Here is a 24,010-nt window from a genome sequence, read left to right as displayed (position 1 = left end):
TCGTTTTGTAAGTCAGCTTACCGTTAGCTTATATTTTAAAATTTGTTATACAAAATTTTGACATTTATATTTATCTATTCATACTCGTATTTTGGATGAATGATTTTCATTATTGACGAATCGCCTACACAGATACATACAACATTTTCACAATTATTATAACGCTACGCTATCATCATCGATTGAATCGTAAAATTAGGGTTTGAGTCGAAAACTATTCACTGTTACAATAGTTAGATAATTTACAGATACACATAGATATTCAATCGATTTTTATATGCGCAATGCGTATTTTTCACCAATTAAGTGCGCGAGAGTTTTGTGTTGTGCTCGGCTTTATCACACTCACTTGATGACTTTAGATATAATTTGTGTTAAATGATTATTTATGCATTTACAACTAAAAATTCAGTCCACATTTTTCATATACATGCGCTTGGCAAAAATATTTGGCTATAATATAATATTTCAAAAACAATTAAAATATTTAAAAACAAAAAGCTTCTTCTTTTCATATGAACATAATTTGCCACAAATGTTTTAAATTTGACATATTTCAGTAAAAACAGCACGCAATTGTATTAAATTAAATAGTCCACTATGCAGATTATATCTTCTCCAATATTGCTCAATATCGCTGTGGCTAAAAAAACAATATTTTTTGCTGGATAACCAGCGTTTAGTTTTTATAAATCTAAAATAAATATTCGACTTCAAATATACAAAATTACAATACACCAAGAGGAAGTTGATAGAATTCGCTCAGCCCAACCGCTTCTACGGGCCACACTCACTTCACTCGATTGCCGCGCCAAAAGCACCAACTGCAGCAACGCTTACGCGCAGAATTTTTCAGCGCTGTGCATTTGTATAAAAGCTTCCAACGCTTTAGGTATGAAGCCCTGGTATTTAAGCTTGTGGAAAGCGATACAACGCGAAGCAATACATTTCAAGGACGTCAATGAGTTCTGGTAGCTGAGTATAAGGTTGCTAATAGCAGCTGCGTTAAAAGAAATCAAATTATTAATCAATGCTAAGTACTAATTTGGGTACTCATTTATGTACTCATTTATCTACTTTTGTACGCGCTTAAATTAGGCTTACCTGCATTACCAACTTGTGCTGCCGTCAAGCCGTTCGCATTCACCGCATCCAAATGTGCACCGGCATCCACAAAAAGTTTCACAATCTTTTCGGCTTGCGTCACAACGTGTGGATTATCGCGTGGATACTGTATCTGAAAAAGTGTAGAAAGAACTTGGGTATACTTTGGGGTGCGGCAAGCGCCTAACAACTTACACTTGAAACGAGCGTATGCAGGGGCGTATTGCGATCACGATCGACAGCCGTAACTGAGGCGCCTACGTGCACCAACAGCAATGCAGTGCGGAAGCAAGGGAAACTAATAAAGAATACCAAATATGTTACGATATGTTATGATGTACAGTGACTCGCAGTTTATTTGATGCAGCCAAAAAAATGATTAAAATATTAAATACATTTTATGGTATTTCCATTACAGAAAAAAATTTAATATTTTTTTATTGTTAAACAACATGTTTTACTTAATATTTAACAAAAAAGAAAGAAAAATATGGCACATTAAAATAATTCAGTTACAGTTTTGAGCCACAGCTTAAGGGGGGGTAAGGGATAAAAATCGATTTTTTTTTTGCATGTTATTGTAGTAAAACATTTCAAAAATACCGTGTTAAAATTTTAAGTCAATCCGAGCAAAACTTTTTAAGTTATAGAGCATAAAGCCGAGCCGCCTCAAACATCTGCCGAGACGCAGCAGTTGCGCGCGTAGTCCGTTACAAACTTTAAACGCGGTTTTCTCGAACCTTTTTTTTTAAAGTGCGTAGTCATTGGCATTTGAAAACTACTCAACCGATCCTTTTGAAATTTTGCACACATATTTTACATATAAAAAACCTCCCCCCAACGTTTTTTTTTCGCCATTTTTTTTATATTAAGGTGGTTTTACACCTACAAAATGGCGGCATTTTTTCGTCAAAAATCACTTTTTACTTCAAACGACTACCAAATGGCTGAAAATGAAAATAAATCGTCAAAATAAACGTTGGGGGGAAGTTTAACTCATACTTTAACTAAATTATTCGATTTTTTTGATTTCAGATGATTCTACGCTGAGATATGCTGACTACTGCAAAATGTATTTTTGAAAAGACGTCTACGTAAATGTGCTCTCATTCGCTCATTTTGCAATATTTTTACATGAAAATTTTATCAAATATTCTTGAAATGTTACTTTATAATATGCAACAACTTTTAATAAACTGACTTGAACCGTTTCGCTACAATAAATTCATGAAAAAAGTGTTTTTTCATTTATTTCGAAACGACTTTTTTCGGCACGGCGGGGATGAAAACAAAAAAGCTATTCAACCGAATAATTTGAAATTTGGATATGTTGTTCACAACATGTATAGCTATCGTCGGAACTAAAGGGTTTTTCAATTGGCGCGGGTCGACTTTGGCGCCCTGTGGCAGCCATTTTGTTTCGGAGACATCTGTCAAATCTTTTGTTTATTATTCAGTTGTTTATGCCAAATCATCATGGTAAGTTACACGATTGAACAGCACGTTCAAATGATAAAACTTTATTATCAAAATGAGTGTTCATTAACGCAAACGTTGCGCGCATTGCGCTCATTTTTCGGTAGACGTGGTGGCCCTTCCAATTTCTTATGGCCCATATTGAACCATATGGACCTAGACGGCATGTGGTTCCAGCAGGACGGCGCTACGTGCCACACAGCAAACGCCATTTTATTCCATTTCAACATCTACCCGCCCTTATTGAAAACCCCTTCAGAATCATAATTTTATTTAAATAATTTCCTATTTTTTAAACTAAAAAACTAGTGAAAAAACCCGATTTTACGAATTTTTTTTTTTCAAAAGTGCGCCATTTTGTCAATTTTTCATTTTTTCGATTTGTTCTAGTTCCGACCATAACTGCACTCTTTCTGATTAAGAATCTTCTTGAATTTTGTGTTTCAGATGAGTAGAAGTTTCGAAATCATCTACGCCGTCCGGGTTCGATTTTTCGAGAGGGTCATCTTCAGCGGCATTTTTATAATAATAAATATTGTTTCAAAAGTAAAAAAAAATTTTTCTGTATGCTCAATAAACGTACTAATAAGCTCGAAAAGTTGAAACATCGTTTTTTAAATTTTTAATGGCAAAAAAAAAAATCGTGAAAAAGGTGATATTTTCGTGCTCTAGACCACCGGGTACCCTTAATATTTCGATTTCATGATTACGGCTAATACTTAGTGAGGTTATACCTTTTAATTCAGAACAGCTTTTAATCGGGAAATCATAGATTCTACAAGTTTTTGCTGTATGATCGGAACTAATTTTATTCCATTCTTACTGTAGTGCCCGTTTCAGATCAGAAGCATTAGAAATATTGTGGTTTCTTATTTTATTTTCCAGCACTGACCACAAATTCTTAATAGCGTTGAGATCTGAACTCTACACATGTGGGCAGTTCCAGATAAGCCAAGTTTTTACAATACCAGACGTATGCTTGAGATGGTTGTCTTGTTAGAACATAAACTAATCCCTAATGCCCATTTTATACGCACTTTGTACTAAATTATCTTTTAGCAGATCCAGATACACATCTCTTTATTCATGTTCTCTTCAATAAATGTTAAATTTCCAACGCCTGAGTAGGACATGCAACCCCATACCATCACACTGCGCCCGCCATGTTTAACTGCAGAGCGCAAATTACATGGTTGAGGCGCGGTGTTTGGTTTTCTCCAAACGAACAGTTTCGGGGTTACAGATCTTGCCTAAGTATTTTTCGACTTCGTTCGTTAATTTTTGAGCGCTTAAATCGAGTTTTTTCTTTAACTTTGCGAACAATCCACCTCTTATCTGCATTATTAAATATTTTCTTTAGCGCAGTTCTGCCCTTATCTTCTATCCTGTTTTCGTGGCGAAACCTTTCCGTAATGTGCTGGACAATTGAGGAAATAATAACAACAATTTCTGCAATTTTTTGTTGGCTTTTCCCCTCTTTATAACGACGAATAACGTCTTCCTTTTTTCAAGTCAGGTCCGTTCAACTATTCTTTACAACAATTTTTTGAGAATGGCTTAAAACGCTAAGCTGAACAGAAAAAAATACATTTCCCCGTTATTGCATACTCAGAGAAATTATAAAATATACTGCATCATTTAAGCTGTGAGCATATTTTGATGAGAAAACTATGCAAGTCGTATACATTTTTTTAATTAAATTTAATAAACATCGAATAATTTTCTTTTTTTCTAAAAAAGTATTACCTGGATCAAATAAGCTGTGAGTCACTGCATGTGTACATACATATTTACTGTTAGATCGCTTACCGGCATATATCACTTGTATAGAAATCATCAACAGGCGTCACGCCGTTCACAGCCAAATGTAACAAAGTCTGTCCATCCGCCAGACGAGTATCGCATTTGATAAATTTCAATATGGTTGAGTAGAGTTGCTCGATTTGAGGTCGTTGAATATCGATATTGGTGTGCGCTAAGAGTTTAGTAATTATCTTGATGAGGTAGAGGGCAGTGACGACGTTCTGTTCATTTTGATCCTAGAAATAAATTTGAAACTTAAATTCTACATAGCTTGAATATGAATTTATGTATGTATATGCATAAATTTGATAACACATTCCATATGTCGGAGGCGAGAAGGAAAAGTTGAAAGACGGTTGGTCTGGAACATTCCATTACCTCAATGTCACAAAGACTGCCTGGCTATCAGTGAAAATGTATAATAGATATCATCTCCAGGTATTGCTTCACATTATATCAGTGTCACGGCTTTTATTATTGCCATCAGCTCAGGCTGAAAGACACTGCAGTGCTCGGGGAAGCTGAAAACTGAAGGAGATTTCCAGATGCACGGAATATACACCTCCGTCCACCCTGCCCTCGAGCTTTGAGGCATTAATGTATACATGGATGGACTCGCACTGTCTTACATCGTCCTGTTCCAAAGTTCCAAATTTTGTACAAAATTCACAAAAATTTTACAAATTTTCGAAAATTATCATCAAAATTTTGAACTTCTTAATCAGAATTTTTAGAAAACTTCTGGATATGCAATAAGCGGCCGCCGTAGCCGAATGGGTTGGTACGTGACTACCATTCGGAAGTGCGCAGGTTCGAGGTCCCGAGCACGAAATAAAAAAGTTCTTCTATTGGCGGTCGCTCCTCGACGAGCAAGGGTAAACTTCCCGAGTGTATTTAGGTTAGGTTGAAGCGGGTGCCCTGTGGACAAACTCATGCTCATAGCCCATTGTGATGCCGCATGGGGAACTTGTACTTATATCTCCTAAAACCAGTATGTAATTTAGAAGAATCTCTGATTTCCGCAGAAGTGAAATTTTCCAATACATTAAAATTTTTTTATTTTCTTTATTCACTCCTCTCGGGAGCATAGGACCTCGACAAGACTCTTGTCTTGCGTTGTTTCATTAATTTATTTGATTTCTAACAGGGTAGGTGATTAGCCTGCCGCTACCAGTCCTAATTACTAGTTCTGCTCCCAGACGTTCCCATGACAGTCGGTTCTACGTTACCGGAATGACCCGGATTTATATCCGGCCAAGGACTGTCACTTCAGCAGCATTATACATATATGGGGAATGTTAATGCTGCTATAACAACAACAACCAGTTCTGTCGTTGCTTAGGAACAACGCCTGATTGGAGCGCCATCTGCGTCTCACATTTTTCAGCCAGAAGGATCGCGCAGATGGTTGAGGACTTCGCTAAATTTGATGTGCATGCGCTATTACCGCGGTTGCTCACTTCCTCTTGCTGGCGCTACTGATGCAATGCGTAATTGTTTGTTTTTGCTGTTTTAGCAGGCACAATACACATATTGAGCTGACTATTTTGCGGGAGTAAGGATGGAAAAGATAAGTTTTTGGGTTGGAGGAATGAGATTTTTTTTGTTTTTTTTTTTTAGAAACAGGGAAAGTAGGTAAATTTGAAAAAGTGCGAGGAACGTGCTTTACGTCGGATTCGAACCCACAACTTCTGGTATGGCAGGCTAGTGCACTTACGCTAGACTACCGAGGCCGCTAAAAAATGATCTACCTAAAATGGTAAGCCGTCTGGATAGAGCAGGACAATGACACAGAAGGTGCAAGGTCGTCTTTTCCTTTTCGTCATCAAGACAACTTCTGCAGAAGTCATGAACTTGCACATCCATCCTCTTGGCGTGCCTACCTATTAAGCAGTGCCCCGTAATAACTGAAATCTGTGTGCTAAGACTATGCTTATTTTATCTTAAGAGAGATTCTGTGCGTTTAGCATTGAGAGTCGAGCGATTCTGCAGGTGATTTCATTGCGCCATCTTTCATTCGCTGTTCTTGGGATTTATTTAAGGATCAGTAGCTTGCATGTTTGTAAGGGTATGTCTGTGTCTATGTATCAGTATATTTCTCCTCATAAAAAAAACCTCTGTCAGTCGGAGACGCCGTAAAACCGTACGACCCTTCATTTGTGGAACAACATCAAGCCACACGCCACAAATAGGAGGACGAGGAGGAGCCCTAATGGAGTGTGCGCGTTAGTAAAACAAAGTGTAAGTTTAAAGTCTCTCGTTTGACCCAACCCATCTTACAACCCGTTCTCTTTGGTTCAATCGAAACAATATCACAATTATGCATATCATAAGTATTTAATAGGCCTCTTCTATTCGCCACATCTCTGCTCGCTATGTCTCTGCTCGGCTCACTTGACGAAAAATTGGCATGTGAAAGCAATAGCAACGTTATCAAGCAAGATTCGCCGCCAGTGGGTATGGTTATACCCCATGAAACTGGTATAACTCACTACAAATAAATGCAGTTTTAGGCAGCTCTATTCCAGCGCTGCCTAGATATGTTTGTTTATACCAGTTGCTCCAACTATTCGCCACTTGCTAACGCTTGGCGAAAAGAAGAGGCCTACTATGAATCATATTTACCGCCAACATCTGCGGTACATCCTTAGGTCCGGGATGCGCTATTTTATATTTATTATTCTCGATTTCTTGCTGACACTTCACCAGCACAGATAACACAATGGAAAGATCCAACGTTTGTTCCTCCAGCCGTAAAATCTGTGAAAATAATTGTGCGAAACGTAGCAAGTCGCGTTCGACTGAAACCTGCAAGGAAATTAGATATATAAAAACACAGTAAGTATAAGCGTATATCCCCAGACGCTTAGACACTTACATTATTGATCATGCGCAGATCGATAGCGTAATTCCACAATACTTGGCACTGTGCGAAGCGTCCTTGGTCGGCCATTACTGCACCTCGATACACAATGGGCTGCGGCAAGTCCGGATAATGTTTACCCAAAATGCGTTCGCGTATCGTTAATGCCTCCATGTGTATCGAATGGTGGTTCAGTCGTATGGCCTGCAATTCTGGTATATTTTCAGTTTCGAACCAATCGTCGTAGGCGGGCACCGGCGCCATTACGCGTTTACGTATCACTTTTTGTTCGTCCGCGTAGCGCATCTCCATGGCGCGCATCAAATGCTGATAGGCTTTCGTGACGTCATAGTTGTCCTTGTCATTGGCAAATGAGGCACCCATTAACTCGATTGCAATTATTGTCTGGTGAAGAAACAAAAAGGTGAAACAAATTAGCGTTTGCCAACTGCTATGTGGCTGTGTGAGCGCACACTTACCTCATCTTTTGTCATCAGTCCCGGGCGTGAAATAAACATCTCCACTACCGCTTCATGGGTACGTTCGGCCGCTTGCAGAACAGGTGTGAGCCCATGCTCGTTTTTTTGCATGCGAGCGCCATGGTCAAGCAACAGACGGCACACTTCGAGGTGGCCACACTCAGCAGCATAATGCAGCGCCGTGGCGCCACAAAGCGCCTGCTCATTTGGATTTGCGCCGTTCTTCAGCAACGTGTCGACAACATGGGCGTGCCCTTTGTAGGCGGCAATCATAATAGATGTGTTATTATAGGTGTTGGCTAAGTTCACATCGGCGCCATGTTCAATTAGATATTTAACTATATCCAGGCGACCTATGTGTAAAAATGGAGTAGATATTAATGGGAATTAAATACAATTCTCAACTGACGAAGTATGTACGCGTACCTTCATAGCATGCAGCACGAAGTGGTGACGATTGCGCTTTCGTATTGTGATTGACATCGGCACCGCGTTGCACCAATAACTTGACTACTTGCAAATGGCCCATGCCGGCGGCAACCCAGAGCGCAGTGGCACCATAAACCAGCAGACCGTCAAAAACGACATTGCACTCGCGCTCCAGGTCGATGTCGTATTGGGTGAGCAGCGTCTTAACGAACGTCACATGGCCCACCATAGCGGCCATGGTGAGCGGCGTAACTGCTTGTCCGTCGACTTCATCGAATTTCTATAAAGGCAAAGAAAATTTATTTATGATTAAACGATTGTACTTAAATAAATGTTCTTAAACAAAGAGACGAAATATCAGGAGTGAAAAACATTGAACTTTTACATATCAAGAACACAACATATGTACGTATGAAGTTACGTGCATTAGGGTGGTCCAAAAAAAATTCTGTTTTGTAGGAGAATTAAGTACTGTATTTTAGAACAGACAGTGACAAACCTCCGAGTGTATTTTTCCTCATAAAAAATATCAGCCGTTCAGAATCGGCTTAAAGCTGTAGGTCCCTCCCTTTTTAGAACAACATCAAGACACACACCACAAATATGAAGAGGAACTGGGACAAGTACCCAAAAAAGGTGTAAGCGCCAATTATATACAGATTTGTAATTTCTGTAAGAACAAAACCGGTGATTTTTTACATACTTAAGTTATGGAGGGAAGACTTCTTGAACTTCCTGAATAGTCACAACTGTGGATATCATAGAGAATGTGAATATCCCGATCCCCTAATCGTTGACGACTGCTCTCTCGTTCCGCTAACCGACTATGGCTGACGAGGTGACAATAGCGAGAAATGAGGTTCAGCGCACTAGACAGGACTATTTAGCTGCGCCTTCAACGGCCTGTTGAGACACGCGTAACTTTGGCACAATCACGTTCTAGATATTATAAGGAGGTTTAACTCCTACTTAACCAGAATCAATCCCGACATACTCAGTAAATGCCCGGCAAGTGAAGTTATCCCTCACGATACTAACCACCTATTCATATGCCCTCTGAAATCCACTCACTAAACACCGCTATCCCTCTGACGATGACGATCGATGAGAGCCTAGCCGCACTGGCAGAGTCTATCTATCTATCATCACTGAGCAGCGGCGGTACAGCTTCTCGCAAATGTTTACTATATTGAATCTTGCTGAAATTTTTTGTTTGTACATTACCCGGAAACGTAAGTCCTTCTCAATGTAAATGATATTCTGGTAGATTTGCATGTTCATCCAACGAATCATACCAGTCTCCGGCGACCATAGTAATGATGCATACTTGACAATTGTACGTCCATTTCCATTATAGGCGGGGCTAGCAACGTTTCTTTGTCATTGCCACGATGGCTTTTTTGCATATTTTTTCAACAATCCGATTTTTTTAAATACGAAATGAACAGTTTTAGTTTCGAACAAGGTCATCCGATGAAGGAATATATAAAGAATATACCCGCGAAATTTAAAGTAAATCGGTCCATTATAACTTGAGATATCCTTACCGCCAGCTCGAAAAGAAAGTTTTGAGAAAAACGCATTCAAAGTTGAGTTGAAGTAGTCAGGTCGGAACCGATGCCATGTCTTAAAAAATGCTATAACTCATGAAATAATAGGAACTTTAACAAATCCTCTTAATGACATATTCTTAAATGTCTAAACTTGGAATATATGCAAAAAACAAAATTTTGATTTTTTCAAAATTCTACGCTAGAAAACCTTTTTTTCTGTATAATTTTTCGTCTTGTCTTTAACCACATTTTTTACTGCTTCGATATAAAAATTACATTACTTCTACTTTTTATCAAATTATATATGGACCACCCTCATGTGCATGCGTGCAAATGGCCGTTAAGAATTTGCGCCGTTAATAAATGAACATTAAAAGAGTTCGGCGAAAACACAATTTTTTTCATTAATGTAAATAAATAATATACATATTTACAAAATTTGCCAAGACATTTGGCGGAGATTGAAACAGGAAGGCTGCCGAAATTTTTATTTTTTATTCTTTGGTTTTGTTTTGCAGAAAACCTAACAATTCGAAACATTACAAAAACATTAAAAACCAAAGAAACACGGGCATCATAAAATATTTATTTTAAGTAATATAAAGAAAAATTGCTCCTTTCCAAGTATTATATGATATTACTTCAGGCCGCAAAAAATCGTCTAGGAAATCTCCAAAAATTACATTTAATGTGAAAAATGTGTAGTATTTTATCCCCGACTTAGATTATTATCTCTTAAATAAAAAAAAGTAAACAAAAAAAATAAAAATAAAAAAAGTAAACAAAAATTAAAAAAAAAATAAAAAATTGTTATATTTATATTTATAAAATAGACGTAAATTTCAGCAAAAGCGGACACCATTAAATGATTCCTTCATATAATGGGTTCAAAACAATAAAGATTATTGTCCAAAATTATATAATATAGCACCCCGCTAGTACGTTTTTTGTGATTGCAGATTTTCTCGAAACAATGAAATTAGAATTACAAATTTTTTGCATTTTATTTTTGTTTTGCCCAATTTTTATTTCAAAAGTTTAAGGCCCTCGCCTGGCTTGAAATGGAGTTTTCTGTTGTTTCTTTAAAAGCGTGAAAACGGAAACGAACAAAGATTTTTTATTTTTGTTTTCAGTATTTTACTTCTTTATCCATTGTTAAAAAAAAAAATTTTTTTTGGCCATGCGAGGTTTGTTCAAAATCAAAAAAATGTTAGCCTTCAAAAAATGGACATCCAAAAAATGAACTTCTCATAAATGCGTGTGAATGAAGTTTTGCGAAGATTTGAGTTAGTTTAAACTTCATTTTTTTGCATTACAGATCTCTCTATCCGCAAACTAGAGTTTGAGGGTCGTGTTAGGCCAATCTTTCCAAATAGGCAGGATTGGATCGAGGGGAAAATCTGAACCGAAGCTTGCACCTCTGTCTTCACTGACGGTTCCAAGATGGAGTCGGAAGTCGGAGCAGGGGATTGCTCTAAATCAGACAATTTAGTTTTCAAGCAGAAGTCTTTGTGATCCTGCATACTTGCAAAATGCTTAGGGAACGCGGGAGCGTGGGATATATTAACATTTTCTCCGATAATCAAGCCGCGATCAAGGCTCTGACGACGCCATGGTGCAGAACGAAACTAGTAAACTCCTGTCAGGAGGTGATCAAATCTCTTGGGTGTGCAGTTAATATTTCTCTAATATGGGTTCCAGGACACAGAAACATAGAGGGAAATGTAATTTCTGATGAGGAAGGCGACTGAATTGGCCTCAGAGACCTTCTACCCGGGCATCGGCATCCCCCTGACAGTTATTAAAGGGGAACTATCAACAGCTCTGGCTGGCTGTAGATATCTGCATGTTGGAGGTCTCATATTGGTATCAAAACGGCGCTTTGGAGCTACTTGAGGAGTGCCAGACTGGCACTTCAACCATTTCACCTACCTACCTATTCGCTCAACAGATCAGTCGTATCGCCGCTTATAAAAAAACATCAACAAACTGGCAATGTTGCAACCGTTCATAGTGGAAGAAGACCGGGAAAAACGACAGGATAACTACTTGATAAACAGACATATTCAAAAGCGCTCAACCGCTGGATATCTTCCAGCCAAAGTAAAAAATTTAATGTTTGTCAGTTAGTAATCTAACAATTAGAAGACGAGAAGTTGAAGTCAGTTGTTCAGTCGAGGCCGGCTAAGAAGAAATTCATTTCAAAAGTAAATATGTAGGCCTTTAGAATTTGCGAAAGCTTAGATTGGACGGCCCAAATATGGAAGGCTGTGTTATTCTCGGATGAATCGAAGTACAATATAAAAGGTTGCAATGGTATAAAACATATAAGAGGACCAAAAGGGCATCACCCTAAGTTTTGCATTGCAACTACCAACTACGGTGGTGGTAATATATTGGTATGGGGTTGTTTTTCTAGACAAGCGATCGCCAATTCATCGAATATTAGGAGTAAAGGACCAATTCATATACACCGACCTTTTACAAAACGTGTAGCTGCCATACGCGGAAGAAGAGATGCCATTGGGATGGAGGTGCCAACAGGACAACGATCCTTCACACACGTCTAACCATAGTAAAACTTGGTTTCGACGTAGACATAGACGTTTGAAAGTGGCCAGCTCAGCCACTGACCTCAATCCCATTGAGAATTGATGGGAGATCGTTAATATGAAATTTAATAGGGAGAAATGTAGAACCAACAACGAACTGTTTGAAGCTGTAAAAGGAGCATGGGCAGGCAGATCGAAAGATGTTAATGATAACTTAATATCTTCAATGTCTAAAAGATGCGCTGCAGTCATCCAAGATAAGAGATATTCTCACAGAAATGTATTTCTTTACAACAATATAGAGGGTACTTTAGTTTGATCCATTGAATTTTTGAAGAACGCACAACCAATTTTTCATTATGGATTAGGTATAGGAATAAGTTTCCGTCCTTTCTTAGCCAAAGTTACGAATTATTTACATGATATTATGTGAAGTATATGCCATTGGAAGCTACAACTTTACTCCATCTTTCAGGCAGCATACAGACTCCTCTGAGGAACAATTCGAGTTCCTTTGACTTGATCCATTCATTGAGCAAGTTTGCGATGCTCTAGTAAGAAGTGAACCACTCTCCAATAAGAGCTAACAGCGTTGTTCGGAAGAGATGGTAATTCGAAGGTGCAATGTCTGGAGAATACGGCGGGTGCGGTGGGGCAAGATTTCCCAGTTCAGTCTCTTCAAATATTTCTGGACCGATTTAGCAACATGTAGCCTGGCGTTGTCATGCCGCAAAATCAGTTTGTCATGTCTACCGTCCCATTCCGGCCGCTTTTCTTTGAGAGCTCGATTCAAACGCATTAGCTGCAGTCGGCAACGATCGCCACTGATGGTTTCAGATGGTTTAAGGAGTTCATAATAGATGACACCCTTCTGATCCCACCAGATGCACAACATAACCTTTGAAGCATAAATATTTTTTTTCGCTGTCGATGGAGCTGGTTCATCTGGCAGGCCCAATAGCTTCAACCTTTAACAACGCTTAGGGTTATCATAATAGATCTATTTTTCATCGTCAGTGACAATGCAATGCAGAAAACTTTTTCTTTTCTACCGTTCAAGAAGCATCTCACACGTCACCAAACGTCTCTCGATATCCCTCATCTCTCTCCTTCAATTGATGTGGCACCCAGTTACCTGCTTTCTCGACCATTCCCATCGCGTGCAAACGTTTACCGACGGTCGATCTGTCAACATCCAACGCTTTAAACATATCATCAAGTTCGACATAAGTATTCATCCAATAATTATTGTAGTTGAGTATCTTCGAATTTTTTCGGTGCCCCTCGCGATCTTTATCAATCATGTAGAAATTGCCACATTGGAAGCGTCGAAACCACTCTTTACAAGTTGTATTTGATGGAACGTGATTACCGTAAATATTGATCAATAAACGGCACGTTTCAGCTACACTGTTTAGGTAACTTTAAAAGGTAATAATGAAGCATGACTTCCCACAAATGCTGTTTTTTTCGGGACGAACGTAGACATTTTTTACAACAGATAAAAAAGGATCTTTACGCTTCAAACGAATGTCAACTACTGCGATCGAGATCCCACATATACACCTTCAATTACCAGTATATTACTAGAGTGAACACAAAAATAGTATCAGCAGCGACACCTCTTTTACGAGGGCGGAAACTTATTCCCATACCCAAAATACCCTATTATCTGAAAGTACCGGGAATATTTCAATAAAACAAAACAGAGTTAAATTTCAGGTAAATTTATTTTATCTCCTTCAAAATCTGACTCGCCTAAAGCAGCACACATGTGCCAACGTTTAACCCAGCCCTCCATGCACCCCTGGTAGGCCGACGAAGGGATGGCCTTCAGCTCCTTCGTCCACTCTGTTTGATCTCCTCTATCGACTGAAATCTCCTTCCACGAAGTGGTAACTTCAACTTGGGAAACAAAAAGAAGTCCCACGGGGCCATGTCAGGTGAATACGGTGCTTGTGAGATGGTATTTACTTGGTGTTTGATCAAATAATCCAGCACAATTTGGGCTCGATGCGATGGCGCGTTATCAACCTACAAGAATTGTTTGCCCATATTTTCGGCCGCCCAGGCAGACACTAATGATCCAATGGCGCTAAAAAGTGACATATGTATGTCTTACAGTCCTGGTTGGTTGATTGGTTTGAGTGGTTGAGAATCCAACTAGCGCTACCGCATCATTTTGTTGCCACATCCTCGTTACTAACTTGTTTACCAGTTATTTACGACATGACTATGTCCAGTCTGTGCGGTTTAAGAACCTTATTAGGTTGTTGACTTCTGAGCCCGACAGTTGTTCGAGACTCTCGAACAGCGGTTTGCTCAGGGTTAACATTCTGTCCTTCCATAGGGCAGGGCACTCACAGAGGAAGTGGAATATTGTTTAGTTTTTCTCCTACCAACGTAAGAAAAAAATATCGACCGGTTCCCACGTGCGCGATTCGTTTGAATTAAACATTCCCGGTACTTCCTGATCTTAGGATATTCATTTACCAACATTTGCAAATTACTAAAAAAATGCCTACCGAAATTTTAATTAATTTTAATTTACTCCAATTTCTGATCCTAATAATCATGCCACCATAAAAGCTGTGCGACAAATTCGAGTCCACATTTTCACTAATAAATACTCCTCTGCTAATTATGCAGCAGACCGTTCAACGTATCAAAAAATTTATGGCCGTGCTAGCCGAATGGGTTGGTGCGTGATTACCATAGGGAAGTGCACAGGTTCGAATCTCCTTGCATGAAGCACCAACTGATAGAAAAAGTTGTTTCTAATAGCGATCGCCCCTCGGCAGGCAATGGCAAACCTCGAGTGTATTTTTGCCATTAACTCAACAAGCTCTTTATTTTGATCATTTGAAGCGTCGAAGCTTTTCCGATTGGGCACTGCAAAACTTATGTTAATATATATTTCTGGGAAAATCCCTTATATGCATGAAATTAGAAATATTTTCACAGTCACTAGTTACAATCGTGGCTAATAATCATTAATAAGTCACTAATGATGACTAGTACGAGGCAGCTGCTGGCTGGCTAATGCCGACATTAATCAAAATAGCAGCGTGTGTAATGAAAATATGTGCATAGGTATGAGTAAAGTATGAGTGAAGCGTGCGTATCATTTATGCTTATTAAACAAAATCAAAGTCAAGGTCTTTGCTCTTGGTCTTTGTGCCACACTCTCCACCCCCACCAGATTACAGGCACACATCGCGTGTGTCTATGAAATTCTTTGTTCGACTCTTTTCGCGATCGCCCTCAAACTAGCGTAAAATGTATTTATAGGAACAGTCCTCAATGAGCGGCAAACGGTCGCGCACATGTGCTTGATGTCCACTGTTAGGCGAGAGGGGGGCTACTCAAATTGACAACCCACCTAATATTTGAAATGCGTTCATGGGTCGACGTTTTTCGTGCGTAGTAGGAAAGAAAATAAATGTACTCGTGCTTACATTTTGTCTTAGATGATACGGAATTTATAATTCGAAAGATGCGTAGAAAAGACATCGTCATGATTTTATTTATTTTTTATATACAATATATATTTTTTTTTAATATAGTATAATTAATTTGTTTAGTGAAGTTTAGTGAATTCTGAGATTTTAGCACAATGAGCATCGATAGCCAAGTGCTGATGGCTTGAGCTGCTGCGATCCTCCCCTTCATTAAATTAATCAAATCTGAGAGCGATATTTGATTTTGAATGGTTTTACGCGCATTATTTGGAAACAAAGCAGCAAATCAAACTGATCAGATGAAAACTCAATAAGCTCCCCTAGGGTCATTGTTGTAAAATGTAAACTAAATAGTTTCACGATGACATTTACTGATATTAGGTTGGGGAAATCCATTACTTTTTGTGTAAATTTTATGCGCAAATGGTTTAAAACTGTTTTGATCTTTAGCTCCTGTGGGCGGAAGGTGAACTTCGATTATTTTTGTGATTTTATCTTTAGCATCAAAAATGCTGAACGGAATAGACGAAACCAAAATTACACGTAATTAGCTGCTCCAGTATCGGCACCATTCACCTTTTCAGTGATCTGACTTCCATTTTCGATTTTATTAAAGAAAAACTGAAAAATGTACCGAATTTTCTCTTTGTTGTCGTCCATTGTAAACACCCTGTAACTCACAATTGAATGAACAAACCAAAAACAGCAAAAGAATTTTTTTTTAGTGTAAAATGTGCAGATACTTTAAGTTGTTTGATCGATACTTTCCGAGATATCGATCACTACAACCGTCTACTGAAAAATAATCCATTTCTTTTTCTCCAAACTAATACTAATTTCTATTACCTTGGTGTAGAGTACGCCAAATAAGTTTTTAGAAGGTAATTTCATGAATTCTGAATCGCTATAACCATTGTGCCATTTTTTGTGGTTTTCCCAAAGCTTAAATGACCACATTAATGAAGACATTTTGAAGCAATATAAATATAAGTAAAAACATAAAATAAAAATTGCTGTAGTAGTCGATGGTCATATTTTCAATCAACCTACGAAAGCTGAATGGATGGTTAGGTTATGCTTCGGCTTGTTTGTTTCGGAAGTTTTTAATAAGCAAAACGACAAAATCTGTGCTAAAATTTCTGAAGACGCAAAACATGTTGTTCCAAAAGTTCAGGGTGACCACCATCTACCCTGCGTAATGGTTTGGTGAGGAGTGTCTTGTAAAGGCGTTATATCTCTTCATTTCTACGAAAAAGGGGTTAAGATCGGAGTAAAAGTGTACCAGGAGAATGTCCTAGAAGGCGTGGTGAAGCAGTTGAGCAGTACTTTCTTCAATGGAGAGCGTTGGATCTTCCAGCAAGATTCCGCTCCAGCCCATAAGGCAAAAAACCACCCAGCAGTGGCTAAAAAAATATATCTGGTTTCATAGACGCAAAAGATTGGCTGTCTGGAAGTCTAGATATGAATCTATTGGACTAGAGTTTGTGGTCAGGATTGGAGAATATGGCCTGTGGAAGACTTCACAGAAACTTGCGAGTCTCAAACAATCTTTGGTTCGAGTAGCGACGTCAATATCCATGGAAACCGTGCGCTCTGCAATAGCTGAGTGTCCTAATCGTTTGAAGGCTTGTGTAAAAGCAATTGGTGACAATTTCAAATGAGAATTCAATTTTTTTTTAATATTTACATGATTAAATAAAACTGACTTCATTAAAAGAAGTATTATAATTTCGAAAGTGTCATAATAATGTACAAAGTTTAGAGTTTTGAGTTATATGGTTTTTGTTGTAGAATGCAATATACATACATACTTTTACCATTAAAAAAAAACATTTTTTAAAGATGATAATTCGTCGCGTTCCTATTATTTTGAACACAAGTGTACATATGTACTTATACATATGTATATGGATATACGCAGAATATTATGTTGGGAGAATGACCCTAGACACACCAGAAAGCTGGCAAAGTACTGGGTTGGAGACAATAGTATTGAGGTCGCAAATGGTCAATTTCGTTGAAAAATATTGGGCTGGAAGTAAACAACAGTATGGGATACTAACTCCGAGACAAATATAAGAAGCAGAATCATTCTTCTGATCAGATGTGCGAACCTTATGGATTCTATAGGATTCTATAAGGGTCGTATTAGTACTCACTAAGTACACCTAGAACTTAGAAAAATTTACATTTTTCTTACAATATTATTTTACTCTTTACTACTATTGTACTGCTCCATGTAATAAATAAAAAATTTCAATTCGTCAATGGAATTAGGAAAGTCGGTTGCAAGAGTAACAATTATTTAAAACTTTGGTTGAATCAGGCGGATGAGCCTACAAGTTAGAGCCAAGATGCCTAAATCTAATGAGAGCGGACAACTGCGTAGAAGGTTCTGAGATGTATTCACTTCATTCACCATGCAGCTGCCGCAAAAGAGACTCGAGGTAATGCCAAGTCTCACTGCAATAATCGAAAGCTGCGGCTTTGTTAGTCTTAGAAGTTCCCGCGAGCTCCTTCAATATAAGGGTAATCTTGCAACTTTGCCAGTTGGTGCCCTTAGCCAATGCTCACTGAGTTAACGCGAACCTCACCTTTCCAGAAGCAGACCACATGTAGTCAGCCAATGACAGATTCGCTATCTATTTAGCTTATTACCACCGCAATTTCCTGCAATATCTCTGCGACCAGGTACTCATGTAAGCTTAATTCCAAAGTGTTCGAATGTGATCGAAAGGGAAGTCAGGCATTTCCCCCGATTAGTTGCGAGTGCTTTTCGCTCGGCTTTCGGAATAGGTGTTTGCACTGCAATGGTTCGGTAGCCTGAACTTGATGTTTAATGAACACTCTTCGACCGATTTTTCCGCTTAACTTTGAGCTTTCCGTGAACAGATTCACCGAATCCCTCGTCTTTAAGTATCTCAGACCAACCTACGCTTTCCGTTCCATATCCGGCCAAGGACTGTCATTTCACCTATTGAGAATGTTTATGCTGCTACAACAACAACAAAAACAACAACGCTTTCTTTATGAATATGTGAAAGAAGCTCCTTTCTCTTCTACATACATCTAGGGGAAAGATTGCCTTCTTAATATGCTCATACTAATATTGTTTTTTTTTAATATAATATAATATTTAAATTTTTCAATTAACTCGGAATTTGTTGCTTTGCTATAGAATTGATACATGTTATTATCGAATAATCTAGTTACAATCTGGATTAAGGTATTCAAATGGTAAACTCGTAGCCACTAGCCAAGGGGTATCCCCATGTAAAATACACCAGTAACTCATATGAAAAGAGACCGATTCTTTTCTTTACGTTCTACAAGTAGGAACAAAACAGCTGAACAAACAATTGAGAAAAGCGTGTTGAGTAAAAATCGCTGCCCATCACAAAGGCCATGCGCTGATAGTAAATGTTTTTGTCATCCTTTGTTTTTCTTTTTTCACAGAAGCGCGCGTCGTTTTTCTTCTTTTCTATTTTGGCAAGCGGACAATGAACGGCATCTTAGCGAATTATCTATTTATGACACATAACATCGTATTTATACTGTGATGCGAGTCTTATTTTTCCGAGCTCTTTTTGGGATATGACAAAATCCAGTGTTTATTATGGACACATCAAAATACTCGAGTATATTTCAATGTGTGCATTTTCACACCAGCATTGGGCGTGTTTTTGTACCAAATAATTTGTAAAAGTCATTACAAGCGATCACTAAGTATTTTAGTGCAAAGAAAAACTGTAAGAAGAAGAAAATAGTGCACAAAAGGAGGAGAAAGTAGTGTGAGAGAGCAGTGACATTTCAGTTTGAGGGGAAACTGTGAATTCGTGTTGGGCAAATTTAAAACAGTAAACACAGCTGATTGCAATTTAGATAGATAAGAAAATCGAATTCAATAAATTTAAACGTAAAAGTAATAATAATAAAAATAATAAAATAATAATAAAAATAATAAAATAATAATAAAAAGCATTAATTTACTACTTCAAGCAATAAATACTCTTGTTTTAAATTTTTTGGCACTTGTACCCTGGGCAATTTTAATTTACTACAACAACAGTTGTATGTAAGAACGTAAGGGAGGAGTTTGGGGAAAAAGAAATGCATTATTTTATCGGTAGATGACTGTAGTGATCGATATCTCGTAAAGTTTCGGTCAAACAATTTAAAGTTTACGATCGTTGACAAGGTGACATTTCACACTAAACAAATCCGTTTGCTATTTTTTGTTGTGAGTTACTGAGTGAAAATTCGGTACAATTTAAAATTTTTCTTTGATAAAGTCGAAAATACAAGCCAGGTCCCTGAAATTGTGATAGGTGTTTATGATGGGCGGCCGCCGTAACCGAATGGGTTGGTGCGTGGCTACCATTCGGATTTCAGAGAGAACGTAGGCTCGAATCTCGGTGAAAGACCAAAATGCCGGTCGTCCCTCGGCAGGTAATGGCAAACCTCCGAGTGTACGAGGGGTGCTTTTATATTTCGGGATTAGAGAACAAAAACAAATTTTAATCATCGAAAATCACTTTATTGTTTTTCAAAATATTCTCCATGAAGATCTACACACTTTGGCATGCGTTTGAACCAATTGTCGAAGCACTTTTGCCACTCTGAATGAGGTACCTCCAAAACATGCATTCTGAATGCCGCAACCGTTTCTTCAGGTGTCGAAAAACGTTGACCTCTCAGTTTGTTTTTTACGTACGGGAATAAAAAGAAGTCATTCGGTGCCAAGTCAGGACTATACGGCGGATGACCCATTAATTCGATGTTTTGGGTGCTCAAAAATGCAGTTGTTTGAGCCGATGTGTGAGAGCTCGCATTGTCCTGGTGAAGAGTGATCCGTCTTTGGCGATTGGGTTTCCTAATTTCTTGGAAGACAACTGGCAAACAAATGGTTGTGTATCACTCAGAATTTACTGTTCTGCGTTGTTCTAGTGGTACGGTTGCGACATGTCCAGTTTTTCCGAAAAAACAGGCGACCATTTGCTTGGAAGTGCTTCGTGCGCGAACAACTTTTGTTGGATTTGGCTCATCTTGAAACACCCATACGGTCGACTGCTGTTTACTTTCGGGCTCATACGCGTAAATCCATGATTCATCCCCTGTCACGATGTCATAGACGTGTTTCGAAACCCCGCGATCGTATTTTTTGAGCATTTCCTTCGACCAATCGACACGAGCCTTTTTTTGAGCGATTGACAAATTGTGTGTGATCCAACGCGAACAAATTTTTTTGACAGTCAAATGTTTATGCAATATTAAATCTATGCTGGTCCCACTAATGCCTAAGATTGTCTGAATCTCACGATAGGTCACATGACGATCTTGCAATATCAGTTCGCGCACAGCATCAATGGTTTTCGGGACAACAACTGATTTTGGACGACCTTCACGAAATTCGTCTTGGAGTGAACTACGACCACGATTGAATTCACCATACCATCGATAAACACTGATCCTTGATGGAGCTTCATCGCCAAAAAGTGAATTAAGTACATCCATGCAATGTTGCTGAGTTAATCCACGTCGAAAGTTGTAAAAAATAATCGCACGAAAAAGTTCACGATTTAATACCAGTTTTGGACCGAGATGAATCTTTTAAGTTACTGTAAACAACACAAATAGCGCTGGTATTTCAAAACGTTCTGAGTACGTAAAAGCCAAAAAATGTCAAACTTTGCGATACAGCTGTCAGTAGCCAGATTGCAACAGCAGGGTTGCCAAATCCCGACACATAAAAGGCACCCCTCGTATTTCTGCCATGAAAAAGCTCCTCATAAAAAATATCTGCCGCTCGGAGTCGGCTTTAAACTGTATGTGCCTCCATTTGTGGAACAACAGGAGCTAAAGATGGGCCATAAAACAGTTCTAGCCATTTGCCCAAAAATTTTACGCAAAAATAATTTCTTATAACTTTTTTTTCCCCAACCTAATATCAATATCGGAGAATTTAGCCTTCCATACTAGTTTGCAATGGTGACAGGTTTGGGAAATCACTTATGATCTGTTCATCAGTCACAGTTCAAAGTAAGTTGCGGACATTTTGAACTTCAAATTGAGGTTCCAAATTGATTCGTGTTGCTCAGTGAACAATCGACGATCAAAACTGAAAAAAAAAATGTACACGCCAAAAGTGCGTATCGCATCATACGTTCTGTCAAAAATGTACCGGGAATTTGTTCAATAAAACGCAAAATAATTGTTTTATCATCAACATTTATTTTGTCGCCTTCAAAATAGGCTCTTTTCGAAGCAATACACAAGTGCCAACGATTAGTCCATTCATCAAAAAGCACGTTTTAAAGGCGTTTGAAGAAATCTTCTTCAGCTCCTTCAGCGAATTCTTCTTAATGGCCTCTTCCGACTCAACGCGGCGTCCCTTGAGTGGCAATTTCAATTTTGGGAAAATGGGAAAAGGAAAAAGTCACAGAGCGCTAAATCCGGTTACAACGATGGTTGTTCGATGATATTTGTTGAGTTTTTGGTCAGAGAAGTGTTCACAACATGGGTCTTGTAAGACGGTGCGTTATCATGGCGCAAGATCCATGAGTTTTCTTTCCACAACTTGGGCCATTTTCTACGCACATTCTCTCTCAAACGTCGCATAACTGCCAAATAATATTCTTTATTTGCAGTAGAACCATTTGGAATGAATTCCGAGTGCACAACACCATGATAATCAAAGAAAACGAGTAGCATGACTTTCACTTTTGACCGACTTTGACGTGGGTTTTCGGGTGTCGGCTCATGTGGAAACTCATACACCCACGTCTCATCACCTGTTATGATGCGCTGGATAAACGTTGGGGCCGAATTCACTTGCTCAAGCATGTCTTCAGCCACCTTCTTCCGATGAATTTTTTCAAAGAAATTCAACTCCCTTCGAATGAGTCGAGAAGCCACGTGTCTCATGCCCAATTGATGGTGAAAAATGTTGCGAATTGATTCGTGAGACACACTATGGTCACGAGATACCTCCCTCAAACTTAAATGATAGTTTTCCAGCACCATTTCTTTGACTTTGTCGACGACTTTGTTTTTATCCGTTGAAGACGTTGATGGGCGACCAGATCGGGACAAATCTTCCACGACTTCCGTGAGCCACGCATAGACCTTTTGTTCCCTAGCGATACCAGATAGAGACCGACCTCTATGAATACTGAAAGTAAACATCATGTAGGATGTCAGCGCTTTTGGCGAATCTAAGCAGAGCTGGGAGATCCGCATTGGAGACGTCCTCCAGACCCTCAAATAATGGGGCTCGCAGGCATTTTAAACGCGTTTTTAATAATGCCGGACAAACGCGCAGTAGGTGTTCTGAAGTCTCCTTAACATCCTCTCTGCATTTGACCGTGTTAGCAATCCCTATCTTGTACGCATTTGCAGCCAATAGATTATGACCTGTTAGCATACCTATGATAGTTCTGCAGTCGTTTCGCGAGAGCGTAAGTACGAATTGAGTCAGTTTTTTGCCGTTAGTTCTACACATAACTTTTACTGTTTTGCATGTGGTCAGATTAGTCCACCTACATAGCTTCCACCCGCTTTTTCATGTAGTCGTCCATTTCGTTAGATATAGTATTTAGCGGTTTTTGTATGTCGTTCTCTTGTTCAAATGGTGCCTAATAGCACTTTTTACTATCTCATCTACTATTTCATGTCCCATAATGCCTTTGTGACCAGATACCCAATAGATATGCAGGCTACTATTTGCGGCTAGTCTTTCTATGGCCTCCCTGCTTCGTTGATCATTTTTGGACTTAATACAATATGAGCTTATTGCTTTTATTGCTGCTTGACTGTCCACCTATACATTAATTATTGAGTTCTTTCTTGTTCTTGTGTAGGCTAGCTCCGCGGCTTTCCCCACAGCAAAAACTCCCTCTTGGAAAATACTGCTGTGGCCTGGCAGCTTGATAGGCTGCCTTATCCCTTGTTTTGAGCAGTAAATGCCCACTCCCATTCCGTCTAGAGTTTCAGAGCCGTCTGTATAGATGTGAAAAGTCCTATGGCCAGGCTTCATGCCTTTGTGCCATCCCTCCTCTTCAATTGTAGTACGAAACCTTCTCTCCCAATTAAAGTACAGAGTCATGTAGTCTGTGTAACCTAAGCTCCACTTTCCTATTGAGCTGTGTCCGAAGGTGCTACAGGTGAATACTCCAGCAGCCACTAACCTCCTCGCGGATTTCGCTGCCAGGTTTTCGAAGCCAGGTTCAAACACACAAAACTTAAGACAAATTCTTTGTTCGACATTTTTATCCATAGTGAAAATCGCAGA

General features: G+C 38.8%; 1 protein-coding gene across 3 annotated transcripts in view; it reads right to left on the bottom strand.

Moving 5' to 3' along the window:
- The window catches only part of LOC129243990 (protein fem-1 homolog B), a 36,019-nt gene continuing 12,009 nt past the window's right edge, over positions 1–24,010 (bottom strand). For 2 of the 3 annotated variants that reach the window (XM_054881536.1, XM_054881538.1), the window contains 8 exons: positions 8,152–8,434; positions 7,726–8,078; positions 7,262–7,651; positions 7,009–7,191; positions 4,390–4,619; positions 1,300–1,402; positions 1,105–1,237; positions 1–1,000 (listed from right to left, as the gene is read on the bottom strand). In XM_054881536.1, the coding sequence (XP_054737511.1) occupies positions 837–1,000; positions 1,105–1,237; positions 1,300–1,402; positions 4,390–4,619; positions 7,009–7,191; positions 7,262–7,651; positions 7,726–8,078; positions 8,152–8,434 (1,839 nt within the window). In that variant the 3' untranslated portion in view covers positions 1–836. The remainder of the gene's footprint in view (positions 1,001–1,104; positions 1,238–1,299; positions 1,403–4,389; positions 4,620–7,008; positions 7,192–7,261; positions 7,652–7,725; positions 8,079–8,151; positions 8,435–24,010) is intronic. The other variant, XM_054881537.1, reaches the window with a different exon arrangement.

Source organism: Anastrepha obliqua, chromosome 4 (assembly GCF_027943255.1).
Source record: "Anastrepha obliqua isolate idAnaObli1 chromosome 4, idAnaObli1_1.0, whole genome shotgun sequence".
Lineage (NCBI taxonomy): Eukaryota > Metazoa > Arthropoda > Insecta > Diptera > Tephritidae > Anastrepha > Anastrepha obliqua.
The sequence above is the reverse complement of the archived record's forward strand: the minus strand, read 5'-3'. Positions and strand labels throughout refer to the sequence as shown.